Consider the following 20175-nt stretch of genomic DNA (forward strand, 5'->3'; position numbering starts at 1 on the left):
AGAGTGGATACAAAGCCATGTTACAAGAGATCCCCCTCAAAGCCATAAGTTGGGCCGATGAACTGGGATTAACAGGCTTGTGAGCAGATGATCAAAGGGAGAAGAGACTGGTGTTGCCAATACTGCCGGCAAAGCTATTAGATGCATTTAGTTTTCAAAGGAGGTATCAGTCGCTCCGAGTTTTAGTCGATAACGTTCGTGATGGCATGGTAAATCAGCTTTAGGTGGCTGAGATGAGAACGGGGCAGGTTGAATGTTTTTCAAGCAGAATGATAATTCATAGGGAGGGGATACCAGAAGAGTCCGACTGAGGGGGCTTTTTACATAATCTTCTAGGTGGAATATATTGTAGATTTGATGAAGGGCAGTGTGTTGCCTGTGCTTCGGCTCAGCACGTAATTTTAAAATATCGAGAATACGAAGGGTAATCGTCATCACCGAGGACCCTGGGAAGAGATTCAAATGGAAGAGCTTCGAACTTAGGGATCGCTGAACTATAACATCGGATTTCTGAAACTTGTGAGCCTTCTGAATCCTGAGGATCATTCCAAGAATCCTTGGACAGGCTGGTATGTTTTTCCAAACACTAAGCTAGCTTCCCTCATCATCATCATTGTTATCAGCTGTAATAACCGCGTACTCGTCGTACAGTGGTTGCAGCAGCCGCAGTTTCGTTCACCGATGATTGGGTGGCGGGGTTGTAAGTAGCTGCGCACTGGAGGCGCGAGCTGGTAAATTGGTGCAAGCTTCCCTACGTGGAATGGTTTTCGGGTAGGAGGTAGTAACCACTGCCCGGGTTCGACTGCCCATCGCGACGCAATGGGGCTAGGAAAAGCAGGGCTCAGGAGCTTGCTTCGCATAGGATCCTGGACACGTCCTGCTGTTTTAGTACCGACGAACAGGCACATTGAGGGACGGGATACGGCATGCCCGTGTTCGTGACGGAGCAACGATGATGCTGGATATTAGTTCTGTAAAGGCCCCTGAGGCAAGTCCTCAAGACGCTGGACTTGCAACGCTCAAAATCTTACTCCATACTGATATATCAACGACGGCATGATACCTTGCGAAACGCCCACTATGTTGTTCCCAAGCATTGTGCCTGTGAGTGCAGCGAGCTATACCGTCCGCCTCCTTTCAGGACCATTCCTATTAGATAGACAACTTCCACACAAAATTTTCTAATGTGTGGATGTTATCTCCTTGCTAGGATTGTCACCAATTTTCATACCCCCTGGTAGACGATGATTGTGGGGCCCGCAACAACAGCATTGAAATTTTTGAAAGGTCAATTTACTTTAGGTGCATTAGTACATGGATTGGATGTCTGAGGTTTAGATATTCATCCTTGCGATCATTTGGGTTGCAGTTCATGTTTTATATACGCTATTTTCAACTGAGCTATGATCACCATGACTATCTACCTTTTTCAGCCAATCAGAATGGAGGATAGGCCTGCGCGACATCCTGTAGCCGCAGACGAAGCGGGCAATTCTGTTCCCGTGGATGATCATTCGCGGATGGCTGAGAAGGAACTCGCGGAAGATGCCCAATGGAAGCTTATGCAACGCAATACATTCACAAGATGGGCTAATGAACATCTCAAAAAGGCGAACATGCACATTGACAATCTAGAAACAGATCTTTGCGATGGTCTACGGCTCGCCGCGTTGGTGGAAGTGTTAACGAATCATAAATTTAAACAGCTTAATAAGAAGCCTACATTCCGGACTCAAAAGCTTGAGAATGTTACTAAGGTTCTGAAGTTTCTCGAGGACAATGAGAAGCTGCGGCTCGTGAGCATAGGTCAGTTTCCCGTGTTGCTCCGTATTAGGTTTTCTTACAGATAGCACCCACATCGTTGATTCGAACATGAAACTTATCTTGGGTCTAATCTGGACTTTGATAATGCATTATTCGATCTCCCTACCAATGTGGGATGGTGATTCAGCGATCCAGGTAAGATATCGTAAATTTTATTTCCAATTTTTGTTTCGGGACTCAATCAGTCATTACTGCAATACTAATGGTAAATATGTGAAGCAGAGATGCAGCTGATGAAACGTTCAGTTTACAAATTGGCTTGCTTAACAACTTGGAGTCACTGTTCTCTTGTCTTTCCTCTTCGTCCTTGGTTACACTTTCGAGGACAGCCGGTGTTGGTTCCTCCTTATAGCCCCGTCCTAGTCGTCTAGACGTTTTGCTTGCTGAGCCTCAGTGCCCAGCAAAGACTTGAAGGGTGTGGATGGCAAGGGTTGATCAAGCTTGGCTTGCTTGACAATGTAAGCCTGGGTTTCAAGTGCTCGTAGCCAGTTTCGGTCTGTCATCGCTCGCCATTACAGTCAGCACGATTCAGGCAATCCATGTACCCTGTGCAATTCCGGCTTCAGACTGTCATTTTTTCCACAACGTTCTAGCATATTGAAAACGAACAACGACTCCGTTCTATGGCATCGGTATTCAAACTAAGCCTCACATTCCCGACGCCATTCTGGTTCCCAGCCTTTGAACCTGTCATAGCCTGTGTGCTTCTCCTTGCGTGCATGGACTGTACGCCGACTCTTCGTATTTCATGACTGGTGGGATAAATACCGCGTCAAGCACTCCGGTCAGTGTTGGGATTCATAAGTGAAAGTTCCCTTCACGCCTTTTATTGACAACTCTGCTTTGGCTTTTTCAGGGTGTGTCTGATGAGTACTGCCAAGTCATGCGTAGTCTACATAATCAGAGTGGATTTCGAATCCAAGCTTCATGAACCGTTCCCTCATTCAGATCCTGTTTGCAATTGATAGGCAGTGTGTTCTTTCTGTGTCATTCAAATAGTCCACTCCTGGCTGCTTGTGACTGCACCTCGGGTTATTTGTCTTCATGACCATAAGTTTGAATTGAAGTGCCTAGCTTAATCGACTTGGCTAGGCAAGTCTTGAACAACATTGGTCACTGTCTTCACCAGCACGACTGCTTTTGCTTCGAAGGCCTTCATCTACTTACGTGTCGACCAGACTGTTTGTTGGTTCCTGATTTTCTGTACCAGTTGGGTGTGTTTAAAGCTACTGAGTGCTTTGCTGGGGTTAAAAGAATGGTTGATCTGTCTTTTTTATTGAATTTGCCTAAGCTAGCATTAGACTGTTATCCCATGAACACGGAGATAGTACTCATGTTTAACTTTATTCATCATATTTTTAGTATGCGGGCATCTTCAGGGTCAGATAGGTGGGGCACCTAAGTTCATGGTCATCTTGTGTGCCTAAGTTTTTGTTCTTTCGAAATAGCTTATCTTCAAAGCTTGGTCCGGCAGCCAACTCACCTATATTTATCCGTTGAGAAGTGACATGCGGTTTGGTTGGGTTGTTCCGGGTGTCGACCATTTAGTTTAACCGCCCTACTTTTTTTCCAGTCCCAGAAAAAGAGGTCATTCGTGTCAGCTTGGCATGATGTCTCTTTTAAGTATTTGACAGCGCTTCCGCTAGCCTTTGTCTTCTCTTAAAAGTATGTGTTTCCATCTAAATTGGTAACAGCCTCAAAATGCAACGCAAGTGAGTCCGCACGAGGCTGATACTCAGTGCTGATCATACCATGTTGGTAGACATTTAGTGGGTGTCTTTTATCCGTTCTACCCAGATATATATCAGCATATATTTGTTTTACAGCCTTTGTTGCCAGGTTTTTATGATTCTCATCTAGCACTGCGCCTTCGCACATGTTTGTTTCTCCGTGCATTTTGTATGGCATTCCGTTGACCGTGTACTGGTAGCGTTGCTGACGTTTCACCATTGCACTGTTGATTTCGAGCAGTTGTACTGACATCAGTAGAGACCGAACTGATGGAGTCACCGTGGTCTTGTAAGAGAAATGCTGATAAATTAATGTTGTTGAGCTCTTATCCTGTATCTTCCAGACATTCCCTTAACTGCGTGACCTTTCGATTTTCCAATCCGTCCTCTCAACGACGTTTCAAACTTATTGTGGTTAAGCTTCTACAGAAGTGAAAAGTCACGCAACACTGATCTGTCCATTTTACAGCCCCCTCCATGAGTATCCCTCTAGCTAGTTGCAGGGAAGTGGTGTCAAGCGGGTTATTCAAGGTGCACTCTCACTGGTTTGACAACATGTTGCAGCAAACCCGTACCGCACTTTGAAGAAATGGGTTTTCTGGATTTGTTGATAACCAATGCCAAAGTAGTTTGAAGGTACGCGTGATACTCAACAGGTTCTCAAAAGCATATCCTTCCATTTAATGCATCTACACGTTGTACGTGCCACCAAAGCTTTTGTTCAGCACTGATACTGTACACGTGAGTCTTGGCTGATGGGGTCGCAGATTGTGGTCTTCACATGTGGTATGACTTCTTTATAATTTGATCCATCTCGGCCATACAGATGCATAGCGCATCTCTGTGTGTGCTTTCGCATTCAGGTCTCCGTGGCCGCTGTGGCGTGTGGTCAGTGCTCTACTATCCATGTCTGAATTTTACCGTGCTTCCTTTTAATACCCCGTTCACTCGTCGTAGACACCATCAGTTCCTCTCACAAATAGGTGTCTAGATAGAAGGCGCTTCTAACCTACGCGGAAAGTTACGATTGCGAGATCCATTCCACTTTGTGTTTATCCTTTCAGCTCAGAAAGGTCATTTTCATGTGTAGCCTATCCTATTGGTTCCACTGGGCGCACATTAATACTCCAAGCTTCATCATTCAGCTTTATCATAGCCTGGGCTTAGTCGCATGGGGCAGGCCGCCTTAGTGGTGGAGATCAGATTCATTTGTGGTTTATAGGTTGTTCTGGTCCAAGTCTAAACATATGTATGTCTAGCTGCAGCTTGTTACGTATTTCTATATCCTAATTTCCAGTCTCTATGCACCCTAGCGGAAGGTTTTCCGCTCCGACTTAGTGAAGTGCACCAGTGAACACATTTCAAAAGGAGTCTTTTAGGATCACTGGCTTTTGAACTGCTTCAGGTTTCTATTATGTAAAGCATTCACTGCATGCTATATCCTTTCGGTGCCAGAAATTCGTTGTGAGAATTTACCTCGATAGGTGGGCCTGCAAATGGTCGCTAGCGAGCTCACGGGGTCTTGGTCTTGTTTTAAGAGAAGTTACTGATCAAATAAATGGACATTTTTTCATTTAACTCACTCACAAACGAAGGAAAAAGAAGCCGTTTCGGTGCTGTGATAATGACGTGCACGTTTTGATATTTAGTCTCTGAAACGAAGTGTTCTGGCAGTGAAAACGTGGCGAATCTATCGGAGTTGGTGGTAGGTTAGCTGCTTGAGCCGAACAATGCCAAACCACCGACGGTTGGTCTCCGTTTGATGTACGGTCTCAAGACCGTACTCTGAAAACTTATTCCAAATACTAGTGGTTAAAAATCCTCCTCTTGCCAGTTTTCGAGACAACTTGGCGAATTTTCGTAAAAACAAAGTAAAACAAGTCAAAAGGTAGAGTGGTATATTTGAGTCTCGCTCACTAGATGAATTCTTTTTATATCATAGTACGCGCGTATTTTGTAGGAACTACCTGTAAGCATTATTCAAACGGATCATCACTCCGTCTGTTGTTGTATCGATGCGTCTGAACTCACACATTCTCTAGCACTGCCTCGTCTGCTTTTACTTGTCCACTGAAGCTTAGCGCTAACGGAAAGGACATATTGGTTCTTGAGGCTGCGGAAAGATGCTCAGTGGCGGATCCTATTGTTGACCTGCTTTAGAATGCTGGTCTTCAGCGAGGACAACTATATCACACGTAACTTTAAGGTCCGTGCACGATTTACTCTGTCGAAACTCTACTTGATGTTGTTTGTCAGCTTGGCGCATTACCCTATCACTGTCAAAGTCAGACAGCATAACGAACAGCGGGTAGTCATGTCAAACTCCAAACTGCTAGTCAATGGTCAATGGTTATTCGAGGTACTAAGACCCACGTGTTGCCGTTTCCTGGCGGACCTCGTTAGAACGCCATCTTGTTTCAGTATGTTCCACAGTGTGTCTCGGCTGACAGACTCGAACGGTTCTCCGGGGTCGACAAAACAGGTAACTGTTGGTTGTTGATGTTTGCGTCGTTGTTCTGCAACACGCTGTAGAGCGAAATTTCGGTCACTGCATCCTTAGCTGGATAAAAACCCGCCTGGTTTGGCCTAGCACGTGACTGTTTTTCGCCGGTGAAGCGCTTCACAAGATCGTAAATATCTTAAAAACGTCGCACAATTGGCTCAAGCCAAAGTGGCTTTCACAAACAATTGTCACCTCTCTTGTAAAAAGATAGAAATACAGTGATGCTCCATTTGGATCGAAACACTTTTCTGCCTAGGAATTCACAGAATACCGTATGGAGTTGCGCGAGAATGTCGTGGTGCAAGATCTAGGTATTGCTTCAGGTCTTTAATTTTTTGAAACTACCGATAGTTCCGTTTTTTTCGTTAAAGAGCATTATACGGTAAAGGGGAAGACATTAACAGTGCTTGCAAATGCGAGAAATTAGGGAGGTCTTTAAAATGTTTTGTCATCGGGCTAATGGGAGTGATTTTTCCAGACACAATGCATGGAGTGAGTTGAGTAGGTCATCGCAGAATTCAAAACAGGCTTGCATAGACACCGAAATCTGACACAGGTTCCACGGTGGTCGCCAAGCTGGTCGTCTTGGTGACTGGGTTTCTTGGTGACAAGGTGCGTTGGTTTGAAATCTCGATTCCTTGGTCTAGTTTGTCAACCGCATGGTGCATTTTGAGATAAACTCGTTTTGTCGACGTGTAGTCCCCAGCTGGCTACCAGAATTCTGAATCGCACCTATTGCATAAAACCATTACGTGTTGGCACTGGTGAGCGCTGCGGGACATGTTTCGAATTTTCACAAATGGTGCCAGATAGAGATTACCGCTTATCCGAAAGGTTGAAATGGATGTCGTATCTCCATACAGAACTAGTCTGCGGACGATTTGCCAGGCGCAACTTAATCTGTGTTAGCACAAAAGTGTGATCTGATACTCTTTGTTGCTCTTCTTCTGTTCTTCCTAGGTAACAGTGATCCTCAAACATGCGGTCCATCTCATTAGTGTGTAGTTCATTTGGTGATCTGTGTAGCCATCGCCCAAATACCAAGTTACCTGGTGCTTCTTTGGGCGTTAGAACATCGTGTTGGTGAAACATGGGCGATTGAATTCAATAGTGTTAAAAGGCCCATCACTGTCTCCCCAGCAGTAATTGAGACTGTGCCCTTCAGTAATTGGGCATGTTGCTGTACCACAGTGTCTGAGGCGGCCATTCCAGCCATCATTTACCGTAAGAACGTCGCACCTGGACGTTTTATCAAGAGCATTATCAGCCCGATTAATAGGTTGAAAGGCTACGCCGTGTTGACCAAAATTATCCTGTAGACCACTAGGATAGAGCGGAAGGAGCTACCCATTTTTGGAACCTGAGTCCCACGAGAACCATGTCCAGGTATCCGGACTTTGGGCGGAGGTTTAATTGCTCGCATAACTAACAAAACTACATTTGGCAGGCGCTTAGTTCCGGACATCCAAGGGCGTCCTTACATTCTAGCACATGATATGAACGAGCTTTTCAAGATTTATTTCTCTAGCCTTCTGGTTATTTCCCTGGGATTGGCAGCCAAAAGTGGCCCGTTTACTGGCAGAGTGTGTCGTTACCTTTGCCCGACCAAGTACAAACAGTAAGGCAGCGATGTGAAAAACCTGATAACCGTGATCGTTGGACTAGAGTTCATATCTTCCGCATTATCCGTCGGAGCTGCTTCCACATGCCCGCCGTTGTCGGTTGGAAGTTAGGCGCTTGCCTACCGCGCTATAGACATAGCGTTCAGCTGTAGCACCCTTTCGGTGCCTAGCTGCCATGCCATCCGAAGGAAGCACGAGGGCTGGGATACTGGCAGGTTGCCCAAGCCTAGACAGGGGAAGTCGAGTGGCGGAGGGTCGGATTCGACCACGGACCTTCCGGTCAGTAAATTTGCGCTCCAACCAGTTGGGCCATCTCGCGCTATAGACATAACCAATGAACCATCAGCCCCGGTATAGCGAGATGCACTAGCTTCGCTATTTCACTTAAGTGGAAATACCTCCGTCGCTAGAAGACAACGAATTGGGCATCCTTCGTAGAGGCTAGATTGTTGCAGGCCATTTGAAGGCGATTCGGTGGAATTCATAGGGCGATTCCACTCGTTTCCCACAGCACCATCCATCACCATACTGCGACGTTGGGTGAATTAAGGCTGCAACTATTAGGAACGTCTTGAAAATGGTTGCTTCATGGGTTTTTCTGCCTTCGGTAAACTCAGTGCACCAAACCACTGTGGAGTAAAAGTGAAAAAGTGGTTTCAGATCACTGAGCAGAAGGAATTTTTCCATTGAACCGCCCCTCTCTCGACCCAATCGCGCCGTAAGCCATTTTGTCTGGTCGAGCTTATTTTGGATTTTAGCCATCCCGGATGTAGAAAACTCTGGGATAGGATAACGTTCCACAATTTTTCAGCCTCCACAAGTGGAGTCTATCTCATCTGGTTGGGACGTCTGCTCAAAGCCTCCCAGACACATCTGTAAAAAGTAATGGGGTAATCGGTCACATAAATGTCGCTGGTTATTCCCTATCATATTCCTCGAACAATTTTTGAAAGCACAAGTTACTCGTACATGACCCTATCAAGGCGGCTTATGTGACATGACGAGCTGTGAAGATCGGATATTCTCATACTTCTGGCTTAATCAGAAAATGATTATATGTCTCACTGACATTTGCACTGCATTTAGCCGCATCTACCGTGAGTCGCTTCAAGCTGTGCTGTCCACTACTGGCTTATCAGTAGTATTCTTTGCGGTCACCAAAGCTTGCTTACTGTTGTCAGAAGTCAGGGTTCAAGTTTAAGGTGAAGAGACCTACAGGTGTGATCCGCTCTCGAGTATGAAATAGTGATACAGCATACCACCTAAGTTGCTTTCTTATTGTCTATGAATGCAACGGCAACTGAGAAAATGCTATGGCGTTCAGTTGGGATCCAACGTTTACATTCTGGAACTTCACTATGCTCGTACATTGTATGGAATACTGGCAGGCCTTTCTTTATGTGGTCACCTATCATATACGGTTCGACGGACTGGCAATCAGTCTCAGTAACACAGGTTTCAGATGCTCCAGGGACTTTACACCACTTGGAAGAATCATTGTATTGCAGCATTCTTACACCTAGATTCTGAAATTCTGCCCATCAAGTGAGCAAAAAGAGATTGACTTTCGTGTGGTTGCAGCAGGCTGTGAATTTAAAACAGAGGAAAACCTTAAAGGTGAATTAATATCAGGTTGCACAAAAAAACGACACTGCATTCAAAGTGGAAGTCTGGTTTGTCTTTACCAGTAGTCGCGAAGCCTGGCCGCGTTGCGTTCAACATATTTTCTCTTTTCATCTGAGTTGTATCCGGCTGCACGACAAAATATGCGATTCGGCGCTAGGATTCCACATCTCGGACAACGATGGGTGCTGCATTTCTGTTACATTGTTGGAAGACTTGAGACTCAAACTTGCATGAGCTCCCTTGACGTACCCAGGATGGCATGGCTGTCGGAAAGGGCTTCTTGGGAGCAGTTTGCTTGAAAGTAAGGTGGTTTTCACCTGGCCTACGGTATTCACTTCTAGGGTCATAATTAGATCTCTTCTTTTACTATCTAGCCTTTGATCGCCATTTGTGAGCAGTAGCAGCATGAACATACTCAGAGTATGACACAATGACCGATGGTCACCACCAAGTGCACCGACTGACTTCAAGCGGCAATGTTCTATCTTGTTGGATCGGAGCTGCTTTGGGCCGCTGTCTCGTTAACTTTAACATATTTATCCATGACAAAACATTACTAAACGGAGTCGCAGAAATGCATACAGCCTCTCAAATTATAGATGCCTGTCATGCTAAATAGGTAACTGTGTTGTCAGTCCTTTGAATCTTCGTTACCAGATGGAAATGTCTGTTTTGTAAGGGTTTTTTGGTAGGTAGAGGCGGTGGTGACGTTTTGGGCACATCTGTCCGGGGAATTTTCTATTGTAAGTGGTTTTCGAATTCAGCAGATTACCCTACGAACCGGTGTAATTTGGTGTTGCCCGGCATCGTAGAGGGTATTGCTGTTAATATTATAGTTTCTCTTGATGGTCTGGACCTAGACTTCAATGCTTTGTCTATTTACTATGTTTTCGCAAGACAAGTTATGACACGACATTTTTTATTGGCTGTTTCTTGAAAATTCTCAGACAAAATCCTTTTGTCTGAAATTCTTATTCGAAAATTCTCAAACCTACGTTGTTTGGAGGTCACAGGGTTATCTAGAAGCGATAAAGTACCACCTCAACCATAAGCAATCATTGGCAGGTGTTCTGGATGATCGCATCGCATTAAATCGTTCTCACGATTCTCCAGAAAAATCCAATGCTTTCGGAGGCCCGAGTAGGTGACAGACTGACTGGTCCAGTTGAGTTTTACCTTACATAGAGTATATTACTATGATAATGACCGATTGTGGATGATCGTGAAGTTCGTATAACTATGATCCTCGGGACTGTAAATTAGTCGTTTTTATTTCAAACCAGTAGAACACCGCGGAAATCTGTAAACACCACACATCTTGTTTCTGTTTTCGAGCTAATACTCTCGATAAATTCTTGTTGAATCTGCTTCGAATCTGCTTGAGCTTCCTATGCCGAAACAACAGATAAACCAGTATTCATAATCCTCTTCAATATCAGTGATGATTTCACATACCGATGGCTGGTTGGGTTTGCTTTTCTCCCATTCATTTGAGGTTGGGGCAGTAAATACTTCCGGGTTCTTTAGGCTCCCCCACTTTGGAACAACTGTGTGAAGATTGACGCCAGTGATTCACCCGTCATGATCACTAATAGGGAAAGTGGAATAGGATGACCGTGTTTATTCCTGTATCTTATGCAGACCTTCCGTTACTCATCAATGAAGTTGTTTCGTGTGGGAACTGCTTACTGAAAAATTCTCGTCAAAGCGTTGATAAGAGTTCCGAACGTTCGGTTTTAAGTTTCTCATTTTGGGAAAGAGGCGAAGTGTCGTTAAGTGGGTTCTGAAAGTTTTTTGTAGTTGGAAAGCACGACTTAGGTGCACTAAATACTCAATAGGGTTGGTTCTTGATTAAATTAGTTTTGCAGTTCCATATATTGTTCTTGTGATCGAGATTTTTGTCCATTCGACTGTGACGGATTTTTATATTTAGTTCCAGGTGTTTGAGGCCGCAAGCTACAAGCAGACTTACACTAATACAAGAAAATAAACGAATCTGGATTCCCCTGATGGACGTTGCGTTAAGTGACCAAAAGGTCTATCAAAAATTGTTTGTTCTCCTAAAATATTGCGCTGATTTTTACCTCCCTCTTTACGGCACACTGCTTTCAAAAAACCTCATAAACACTAGGGAATTGCGTTTTTCCTGCCACCAAGTTTCTTAGAGGTGATATCAAGCCCTTGGTGATTCTGTGTTTTTGCATTCAGTCTGCTCTGACACGCTCCAAAAATAATTTGACTACACTATGGTGGGTAACACCCTCTTTGCTAACCAAGTCAAGAGATGAAACTATAGACTTGAAAAGCTACATCGAGTATCCTTTTCAAAATGATCTTTCTTCACAATAGTTTAATCACCCAGGTAACTAATGAGACAGTCACTTAATCTGTGCGAAAGCTATGAAATATCCACCCTACAGATTTATTCTTGTCATTTTACCATGTTTTTCCTGCCCATATTAAAGTATCCTGAAGGGAGATCGTTCGTTTTATCATATTGTTCTTCGGTATCGACGCCATTAAGCGTCTTAGAATCAGAATTCCTAAGTGAACGGAATTCGTACCCGATGCGCAATATCAGGAAGCAGCGTCTCACAGTTTCTTTTATCAAATAATCACCAATATTTTGGCTGGTAACTGATTTTGGAATTTCCGTTCACCAACATTCATGTGTAACTGTATGTACCAGACCCTAGAATGACACCCTTTGTTGAGAGGTCTTTTATTGTGCTCATTGGTTTGCTGTTGGGTGTATGGTGGTCAGTGTTTTCCAAACTTCGTCTGCTGAAATGTGATCCTCAAATGTCATGAGTTTTTGTGAGGGTAACTCAGGTAACATTAGTTTTTTCTGTTTTACTCTCCACTGGGAGCCCATAAGTCACTCCAGACCAATTCTGTCAATGTCCTCTACACACCGATAAAAGGTACTAATTGTTGATTGAAAAGAAGCAACTCCATCATTGACCAAGTATACCTGGCGAAAGTGGACCGAATGCGAAACACCTAAATACTGTTTAAAATGGCTGGTGTTTAGTCGACTACAAATTCGTAACAACATCTGTACACGGATAATTTGGCGACCGACTTATATATTCAGAGTGTATCATCCGGATAACGTACTTGTTAGACCTTGCTTCGACTGTTGGTAGCTGGGATGCCTCCTGTGCTTGTTGACCTGTTCGCCTAGTTTGGTGAATCAAGTTATATTTTTCAGGAGTCAAGTATAGTTCGGGAGCCTGGATATCGGTCCAAAGTGTGGGAATGGAATGTTGTCATTCCATCTGTCTGTAGAATGTCCGGTATGGCTTGAAAAAAAAACTCACCATGAAGTGTTATACTGTATTAAAATGGTCGCTCAGAGTTTGACGCGTTCCGTCTAGGTTTGATGAAGTTCTCAGAAATAGATCTCAGCTAGCTGGTATGTTTTGTTGCCCGAGCTGACTTGTTGCCTATACCGACGGCAGTGCTTGTTACCCATTGCTTCATCTTAATTCTCCTCATCAGGAATCTCGCCAGGATTCTTGTGAGCAACCTGTGGTAGCTCAAGAGGTAAAACATTCCGGAGCTAATTGTGTGCACTGATGAACTTCCTATCACTGTATATTAAACCCGTCACTTGCACTGAAATCATCCAAATGTGATTTTGCACGGGTGATATGTGTTCGATGGTTTGAAATAACTTGTGCTGTTTGTCTGTAGACAAATTAGTAACCTTATTTGTACTTCTCCGTAGGATGATAAAGGACCGAAACAACGTCTACTGGGATGGATCAAACAGAAAATGCCCGAGCCGCCTATAAAAAATTTCACCACAGACTGGAATAGCGGAGTGGCCATTGGTGCACTGGTGGATTCGTGTGCACCTGGGTTGTGTCCAGATTGGTGTAAATGGGATCCTCGGCACTGTTTGAAGAACGCAACAGAAGCAATGACCATGGCTGAGGAATGGCTGAATGTCCCCCAGCTTATTCGGCCAGAAGAAATGATCAATCCCCGCGTGGATGAGAAGGCTATGATGACTTACATAAGCCAGTTTCCGAGCGCACACCTAAAAGAAGGTGCACCGCTCCGGCCAAAACTTGATCCCGGGCGTGTTCGCGCATATGGTGCTGGTAAATACATCCTTTTCCGTTCAACCAAACCTTCTCGTCGACTAATACACTGTGATTTTCCATGGTTTCATCGTTTTTCGACAGTGATTTAACCCCTTCAGGCACCTTTTATTGGTGTCACTACTTTTTAGTTACCAAAACCCTCCATGCTAACTCACATCCTCAGTACGTGTCCCGTGACCACCTCTTTTTGATAGATTCGAAAAGTTTGTTTCTGTTTCAAGTAACATGAAATCGGTCACTCATTGCTGATTAAATATGGCTACGCTAAAACCTACACGTCCACGTGTTCATTGAGCGGCAGAACACACCGTATATTCTCCTGTGTTCTACACAGTGACAGGAATTAATTAACTGACCATAATAGACCCTGTGATCCCCTGCGCAGCTTGATAATCACTAAGGGGTACCAGTCACACTTAATTATAATATACTTCTACATTTTTGTAGAGGTTTCGTCCTTTAAGCAAAGCCAATCTATGCTGAAAAGCCGAGAAGCACTGTACAGCTGTTTCATCCTTATTGGGAATCATCAGCGGTGCAAATCTAACCAAACTCAAGAGAGTCTCGAACCCGAGACCTCCTAACTAATAGTTTGAACTCCTAATCGTTCAGCTACGAGTGGCTGATCAGCATTGTGGTTAACCCGCACTTAGACAGAATATAGCTCTGGGTTTCCCGGAGTTTCACGAAATGTTTGGGTGAAAGTTTCATCCTTATGGGAATCATCAGCGGTGCAAATCTAACCAAACTCAAGAGAGTCTCGAACCCGAGACCTCCTAACTAATAGTTTGAACTCCTAATCGTTCAGCTACGAGTGGCTGATCAGCATTGTGGTTAACCCGCACTTAGACAGAATATAGCTCTGGGTTTCCCGGAGTTTCACGAAATGTTTGGGTGAAAGTTAAGTTTTCACAATGGTTGGTACTGAACCCAACTAAACTAGAACCCACAAGTGTTCATTGTTCGACCACTCATAACCGAACGGTTAAGTGTTCAAACTACTAGCCAGGAGGTCGGGCGTTCGAGAATCTCCGGAGTTTGGTGAGATATGCACTGCTGATAATTCCAAATAAGAATGAAACAGCTATACTATGCTTCTCGGCTCTCCAGTATAGATTCGCTTCACTTACAGGACTAAGTCTCCACATAAAAAACAAGTCTCCTCACACTACAAATACTTCTACATCCTGGTGGACGGCAAGTCAATGACTACACGAACTGTGGTTGGACGAAATCTATCAGGTTAACAGCAGGTTTGCAACACAGAGGAATTAAAACACTGTCTTCTTATTTCTGGAAATCGAACAGGCTTCATGAGCGAAAGCTACAGGCTACAGGGTGGGCTGAATGAATGTAACGCAGGAGGTGCGTTTTCCGCAGTTGCATGTATTGCATGCCTTTTAGAGTCAGTATTTCGGTACCATTATACCCTCTCACAGCATAATCGTCGCGAATTCTTAGAAATTTAGATCACTGGTTACAAAGACGTCTGTTCCTTTCTGTGCGGCTGCCAGGTTGGAGTGAAGTGCTCTTCCGATATAGCTTGTTTTAAGACTAGAGCTTCACTTTAAACGGATTGTAATACATGGGCGCACTGAGAAGTTCACTCACATTACTCCCTTTTATCGGACTGTAGTCCTATGGCCCATGATGGTATGCGCTCATTATGTTTTACCGATGAACACATTCAGAAAAGCAAGTAAACGGAAGTGGTTTGCTGTTAGTGGGAAATATTGGTAGCTCAAACGGTGTGGATGATCATTAGTTTTTTTCGCTGAACTAGGCGGTATAGTTACAAACGTTGTGTCACCAATCAGAGTGATATCACGCAATCTCTTCAAAACCACGCATTGCTGACGTCAGGCCGATTGGTGACCAGATATTCGTAACTAAACTGCCCAGCTCAGCAAGGAAACCAATGACCAGTGAAGTGTGGACTTAGTCCATAGAGCTCTTGGAATTTCGATTACTTAACTGGCCATTTCGATAAATGAAGTCAGTTAGCTAGGGCGTGGTTGAAGTGAGATAAATGCATCTATATGGTACACTTCGTGTCCTTCGAATCTTATTTTGAATGACAATCTAGGTTAAATGGAAATTCATATCACTGAGTGTCATCTTTTCGTGTTTTCTTCTTTGATACATCTACTTTTGTTATTTGTCCATATCCCTTCAGGACTGGAGCACAAAGGAAACAGGATAAACCAGCCTTGTCGTTTCAATGTGGACACTGCTGAGGCTGGGAGTGGACAACTTGAAATAATTCTACTCAACCCTAAAGGTGTGAGAATTCCAGTAAGTCGCGGCTAACCTGTTTTTTCTCCAGTCATTTTGTTGAAACCCGCTAACCGTAATATTATTGGCCCGGTAATCTGTAATATTATTAGCCCGATCGCGATTTACAATGCATTGTGGTCTGTATATCTCGTAGTCCATTGGTTAGTTGAATGACTGCATTGGGGTGTTTTAGGTCCGTTTGCGATTGGTTCGTTACTGGTTTGTGTTGCATTGTGTTCTTTCTTCTTATGTTTGACTGGTAATGCTGGTGATTTGTATTTTTGATATTTTCTTTCCTTCATTCATACTGGTCCCTTCTTAGTTTGCATAGTAGTCTCATCTTCTTGAGTTTGATCAGCCACTTGTTCTTCCCCGTTTGATTTGGTTTTTTCTTTATTGTGTTGGCCGATTTGTTTGCACCAGGTTAGAGTCGTTCTTTATACTTCTTCAATTTTTCCGTGCGATGCTAGTCCGGATAAGTTAATTATCCACTTCGATTTTTCGTTTTTGTCTGTCTGTCTCTTCTATACTGGTTCGGTCTTAATTGTGCGTTTTTGCGTCGTGTAGTTCGGTAGCACTTTTGCTCGCAGTGGTCGATAGACCGGTTCCATTTCGTTGTTGATGGCTTTTTCAGTGGAGTTCTGTGCTTCCATGACTTCATGTTCTTTCTTTGTGCTCGCATGAGCCAATATGTGAATGTTTCTTCAGTCGAATTTGGGTCCATCTTCATCTTCATGCACGAAATCGGGTGAAAATTCGTCTTGTCTTTTGCTTGCAACTTTTTGTTCATGTATTCTGGTAGGGATCTCCGTTCCTGTTTGTCCCACATAATGTTTGTCTCCGCAGTGAATCTTGTATACGATGTCGGTCCTCGAAATTGTGTTCGATCATCCCTTTGGGTTTGACAGTGTTCTCCGTAGGGTGCTCGTAGGTTTGTGGAACAATGTTGTTCTATTGTCACAGCAGGCGTGCAGTCAATTCCGAGATATTCCTGATGCATTGATGTGTGGTCCGTTCGTCTTTTCATTGTGCTGTTGAATTGCCCGAATCGGACTTTCTGGAAGTACGCCAGATGAATCTTCTGGGGTATCTATTTCTCTCTAACTATCGACTCCGTAATGTTGCTGTGCGTCTCAATATGGCTGCAAAGGATCCAAATGTTGCTTTGCTTGTGACAGTTCGGATGACTGCTGCGGTAGCTGAGCATCTGGTCTGCATGTGTTGCTTTTCTGTAGATTTCTGTCTGCAGTTGTCTGTATACTAATCTCGTGATAAGAATGCCAGTTTTCCATCTATCTCTTCCATTATGAATTAGAGATCATCAAAAAAGCTGTTTGTTAGTTGACTTGTTCGTGTAGTTCACTATTTTTGATGGCGACAAAAGTGTCGCCACTTTGGGGATCCCATATCTTGGGATTTACGTCAAGACTACGGAAGTACCCCCAAACCGCGCAAACGCATAGGAAATCGTAACTTTTCTTCCTAGTCTATTTAATTATTGCTGACCAAATGTCGTATGCATGTACCTGACCGTTTGGCCTGAGAACCTGTTTGCGAAATTTATGTCCTCTGAGGAGCATTCGCGGTGAAACCCAGCTGCACATTCCATTGGCTGGAATTGTACGGCCCGTGAACTTTACTTAGACGATCTTCGTAAGCGCCAAATCTCAGGAAGCCACGCCGAGTAGTCCAAGGCGGGTTCTGGGTTGCGATGCTACGCGATCTCTAGGATCAAACGGCTCGCAACGCTAGTTTGGCTTTGGTTGTCACGACACATCGTTGTACACTCACCCACCTGCGTGCGCAGGCACAAAATCTTTAAGCTAAGCACTCTTAAGTGACAGGACCTACGTCCATCTTATTGTCCGGATGAGTCATTCTGATTTGCTTGGTCAGTTGAGCTGCAACCCCACATTCGACAGGGTTGCAAAGTGTGTTACCACCATCCTGGCGCAGTGAGTCGGTACAGTACAGTATAGTCCGTAGCAAAGCAGATTGCTGAGCTTCCATCGTGCATCCTAGCTGTTGATCCCTGAGGACGCAAGCTTTCTGCAGACGCTTCAGTTATATTGAGTGGTTGCAATATTTTAATGCATCGAGACGCCATTTTGCTCATGCTTGAGTATGTTATATGGAGACCTATTTTGTATACTGCTAGGATAAAATTCCTACTGATAACAATGACGTATGTGCCATGAGTTGATTCTTTACCGTCTCAGCGGCCGTGAGATATAGCGGGATATAAGGTCTTGATTGCGAATCCACAGTCTGTCAGTATCAAACTGCTGTCAGTATAGGATAACATGAACACTCATTTGATAGATCAACTTCGGTCAACTTCCCAAAGATTTCCAGTTAGCTAACATCATCATCTTTCCTCTTCGTGAATTATGCTTTTTTCGCAACATTCATGTAAATGAGGTCAAATTTGAAGGTTTATGCCACGGAAGTTGTGAGTAACTGTTTACAATGTGTATGTTGAAGCAGGCTACTACACGTTAATAGCGTAAATAACCAAATGGGTTTTCGGTGTACACCGCTACCGCCAACCACAAGAGGATGATTACAGTGCCTGATGGTAACGTGTTATTGTTGTGGCTGTACGAGGATACTTGTTTGGAATTGGCCGATGCCAGTTGACCGATGACTCTAGCAACACTTTCTGCGTTTGAAGTTACGATGCTTCTGCAGTGTTAAGGATTACGTGACCCCATCTGGGTTGAATAATGTGTCGCTCAGGGTCACTTCATGCATTTTACTGGATCTTCAGTTATCACGAGGAGTTCAGCGTAACAGCTTTTAATGCGTGATTCGCTTCTCTGTTTCTGTGTCCAAACTAATTTGTGTTGTCTTTGGTAATGTTGTTTTGTTGTAGAGTACTCTCACTCAAAGACAAACTTACGCGGTTCCACTGCATACATGGAATAAACTAGTGGATGCTTCTCAGGTCCAGGCCTTGCAAACCTTTGAACTCTGACAGAGGTTTTTTTCGAAATGTGTATGGAATCAAAATGTCGACATTGCACTCCGTTCCATATTCATCTTGTCACCATATACTTAGTTGTTGTTAATCCTTTCTAAATGCAAACGTTCAGATGACTAAGTTACACACAAGAACCAGGTTGAATCAACCAGAGTCGAGTAGGAATCAGGACTCACCAGGGTTGGTTCTAGAGTCTCATACAACACATCAGGATTGTCGGAATGACTCGATTTTGCCAAACGAGTAGTCGAGCAAGGAATCAGTCAAGTATGCAGTGATCTCACCTTTTATCTCGTCATCGCCCTTGATACCAACAGGACCATCGCAAACAATTGCCTCGTCGTTTTATGCTTTTTCTTCCAATCTAAGAGCATTGCTTTTTTCAGATTAATTGAGTAGGAAAGGTGAAGGGCTGTGCACATTGACAAAGGCAGAAGACAATCAGATTATGAAATCTTTTACGTGAAAAAACCAACTGTTCATGAGACGGGAAATCTATACTCATGTGTTTTCGCCTCTGACAGTGTGAAGTCGTCCCTGATAAGAACGCATCTTACAGTTGCACCTACCAGCCAACGATGGAAGGAGAGCACCGAGTGATTATCAGGTATGCCGGGCAGGAAATTCGTGGTTCACCGTTCTCCGTTTCTGTGGAACCACCGATTGGCGATCCGCTGAAGGTCATCATCAGCGGTCCAGGAATACAACCAACTGGCGGCAACAGCGTTGGACGCCGCAGTTACTTCACTGTCGATACTAAACGTATGTGTTTAATTTTGCCTTGCGATGATGCTATCGCCCACACGGTTCTGTTGTCCGCTTATATCATATTCCGATTTATCGGTGGTCACGTTTTCCCTCTGCACAAGCAATGCACAAAACATATGAGCTTACGTCGTGTACTCACCCGGAACGAACAGTATTTCACCTTCCTTGGTTGTTTCAGGCGCTGGCATGGGTACTGTTGAGTGTTTCGTGGTGGACCCGCACGGACGTCGTGATTCGGTTGAACCACGGATAACGCAGCCCGAAGGTGAAGGTGTCTTCCTTGTTGAGTACACGCCAAGAGACGTTGGACGCCACCAAATTTTTATCAATTTCGGCGGTCAAAAGCTACCTAATTCCCCCTATGTTGTTACTGTCGGTCCACGTAAGTTTGTTGTTTAATCACACTAACCAACTTTGTTAAGCAGACGATCATGTGTGAAATGAGACCTTCAGTTTAGTAATGACACACAGGTCTGACCGGTCTACTAACGTTAGCAAAACCGCTCCCTGGACCCCTAGTGAAGCAAATCCAGAGGCGTATCCGAGGCAAAGCGTCCAAAAGGAGTTTGGTATTTCGTTCTTCCTACTTATACCGTTGCTTGTTATCGGTTTTGGCCTTCTTGGAGTTCATCAGTTAGGCATAGTCCTCGAGTATCCATTAAGCTCATGTTAACACAATATCCTAACACATCGATTTGCGTTAGAGTGTACTTCTCCATTCGTGTAC

At 44.1% G+C, this 20175-nt stretch overlaps 1 protein-coding gene across 1 annotated transcript in view; it reads left to right on the top strand.

Moving 5' to 3' along the window:
• T265_02321 (hypothetical protein) overlaps positions 1–20175 on the top strand; it is a gene marked incomplete at both ends in the record, with an annotated part of 104419 nt that overhangs the window by 25869 nt on the left and 58375 nt on the right. The window contains 6 exons of the mRNA XM_009166535.1: positions 1434–1806; positions 1847–1959; positions 13039–13417; positions 15597–15715; positions 19205–19442; positions 19627–19830. Of these exons, the coding sequence (XP_009164799.1) occupies positions 1434–1806; positions 1847–1959; positions 13039–13417; positions 15597–15715; positions 19205–19442; positions 19627–19830 (1426 nt within the window). The remainder of the gene's footprint in view (positions 1–1433; positions 1807–1846; positions 1960–13038; positions 13418–15596; positions 15716–19204; positions 19443–19626; positions 19831–20175) is intronic.

This window comes from Opisthorchis viverrini, assembly GCF_000715545.1.
Source record: "Opisthorchis viverrini unplaced genomic scaffold opera_v5_28, whole genome shotgun sequence".
In the NCBI taxonomy this organism is placed as follows: domain Eukaryota; kingdom Metazoa; phylum Platyhelminthes; class Trematoda; order Opisthorchiida; family Opisthorchiidae; genus Opisthorchis; species Opisthorchis viverrini.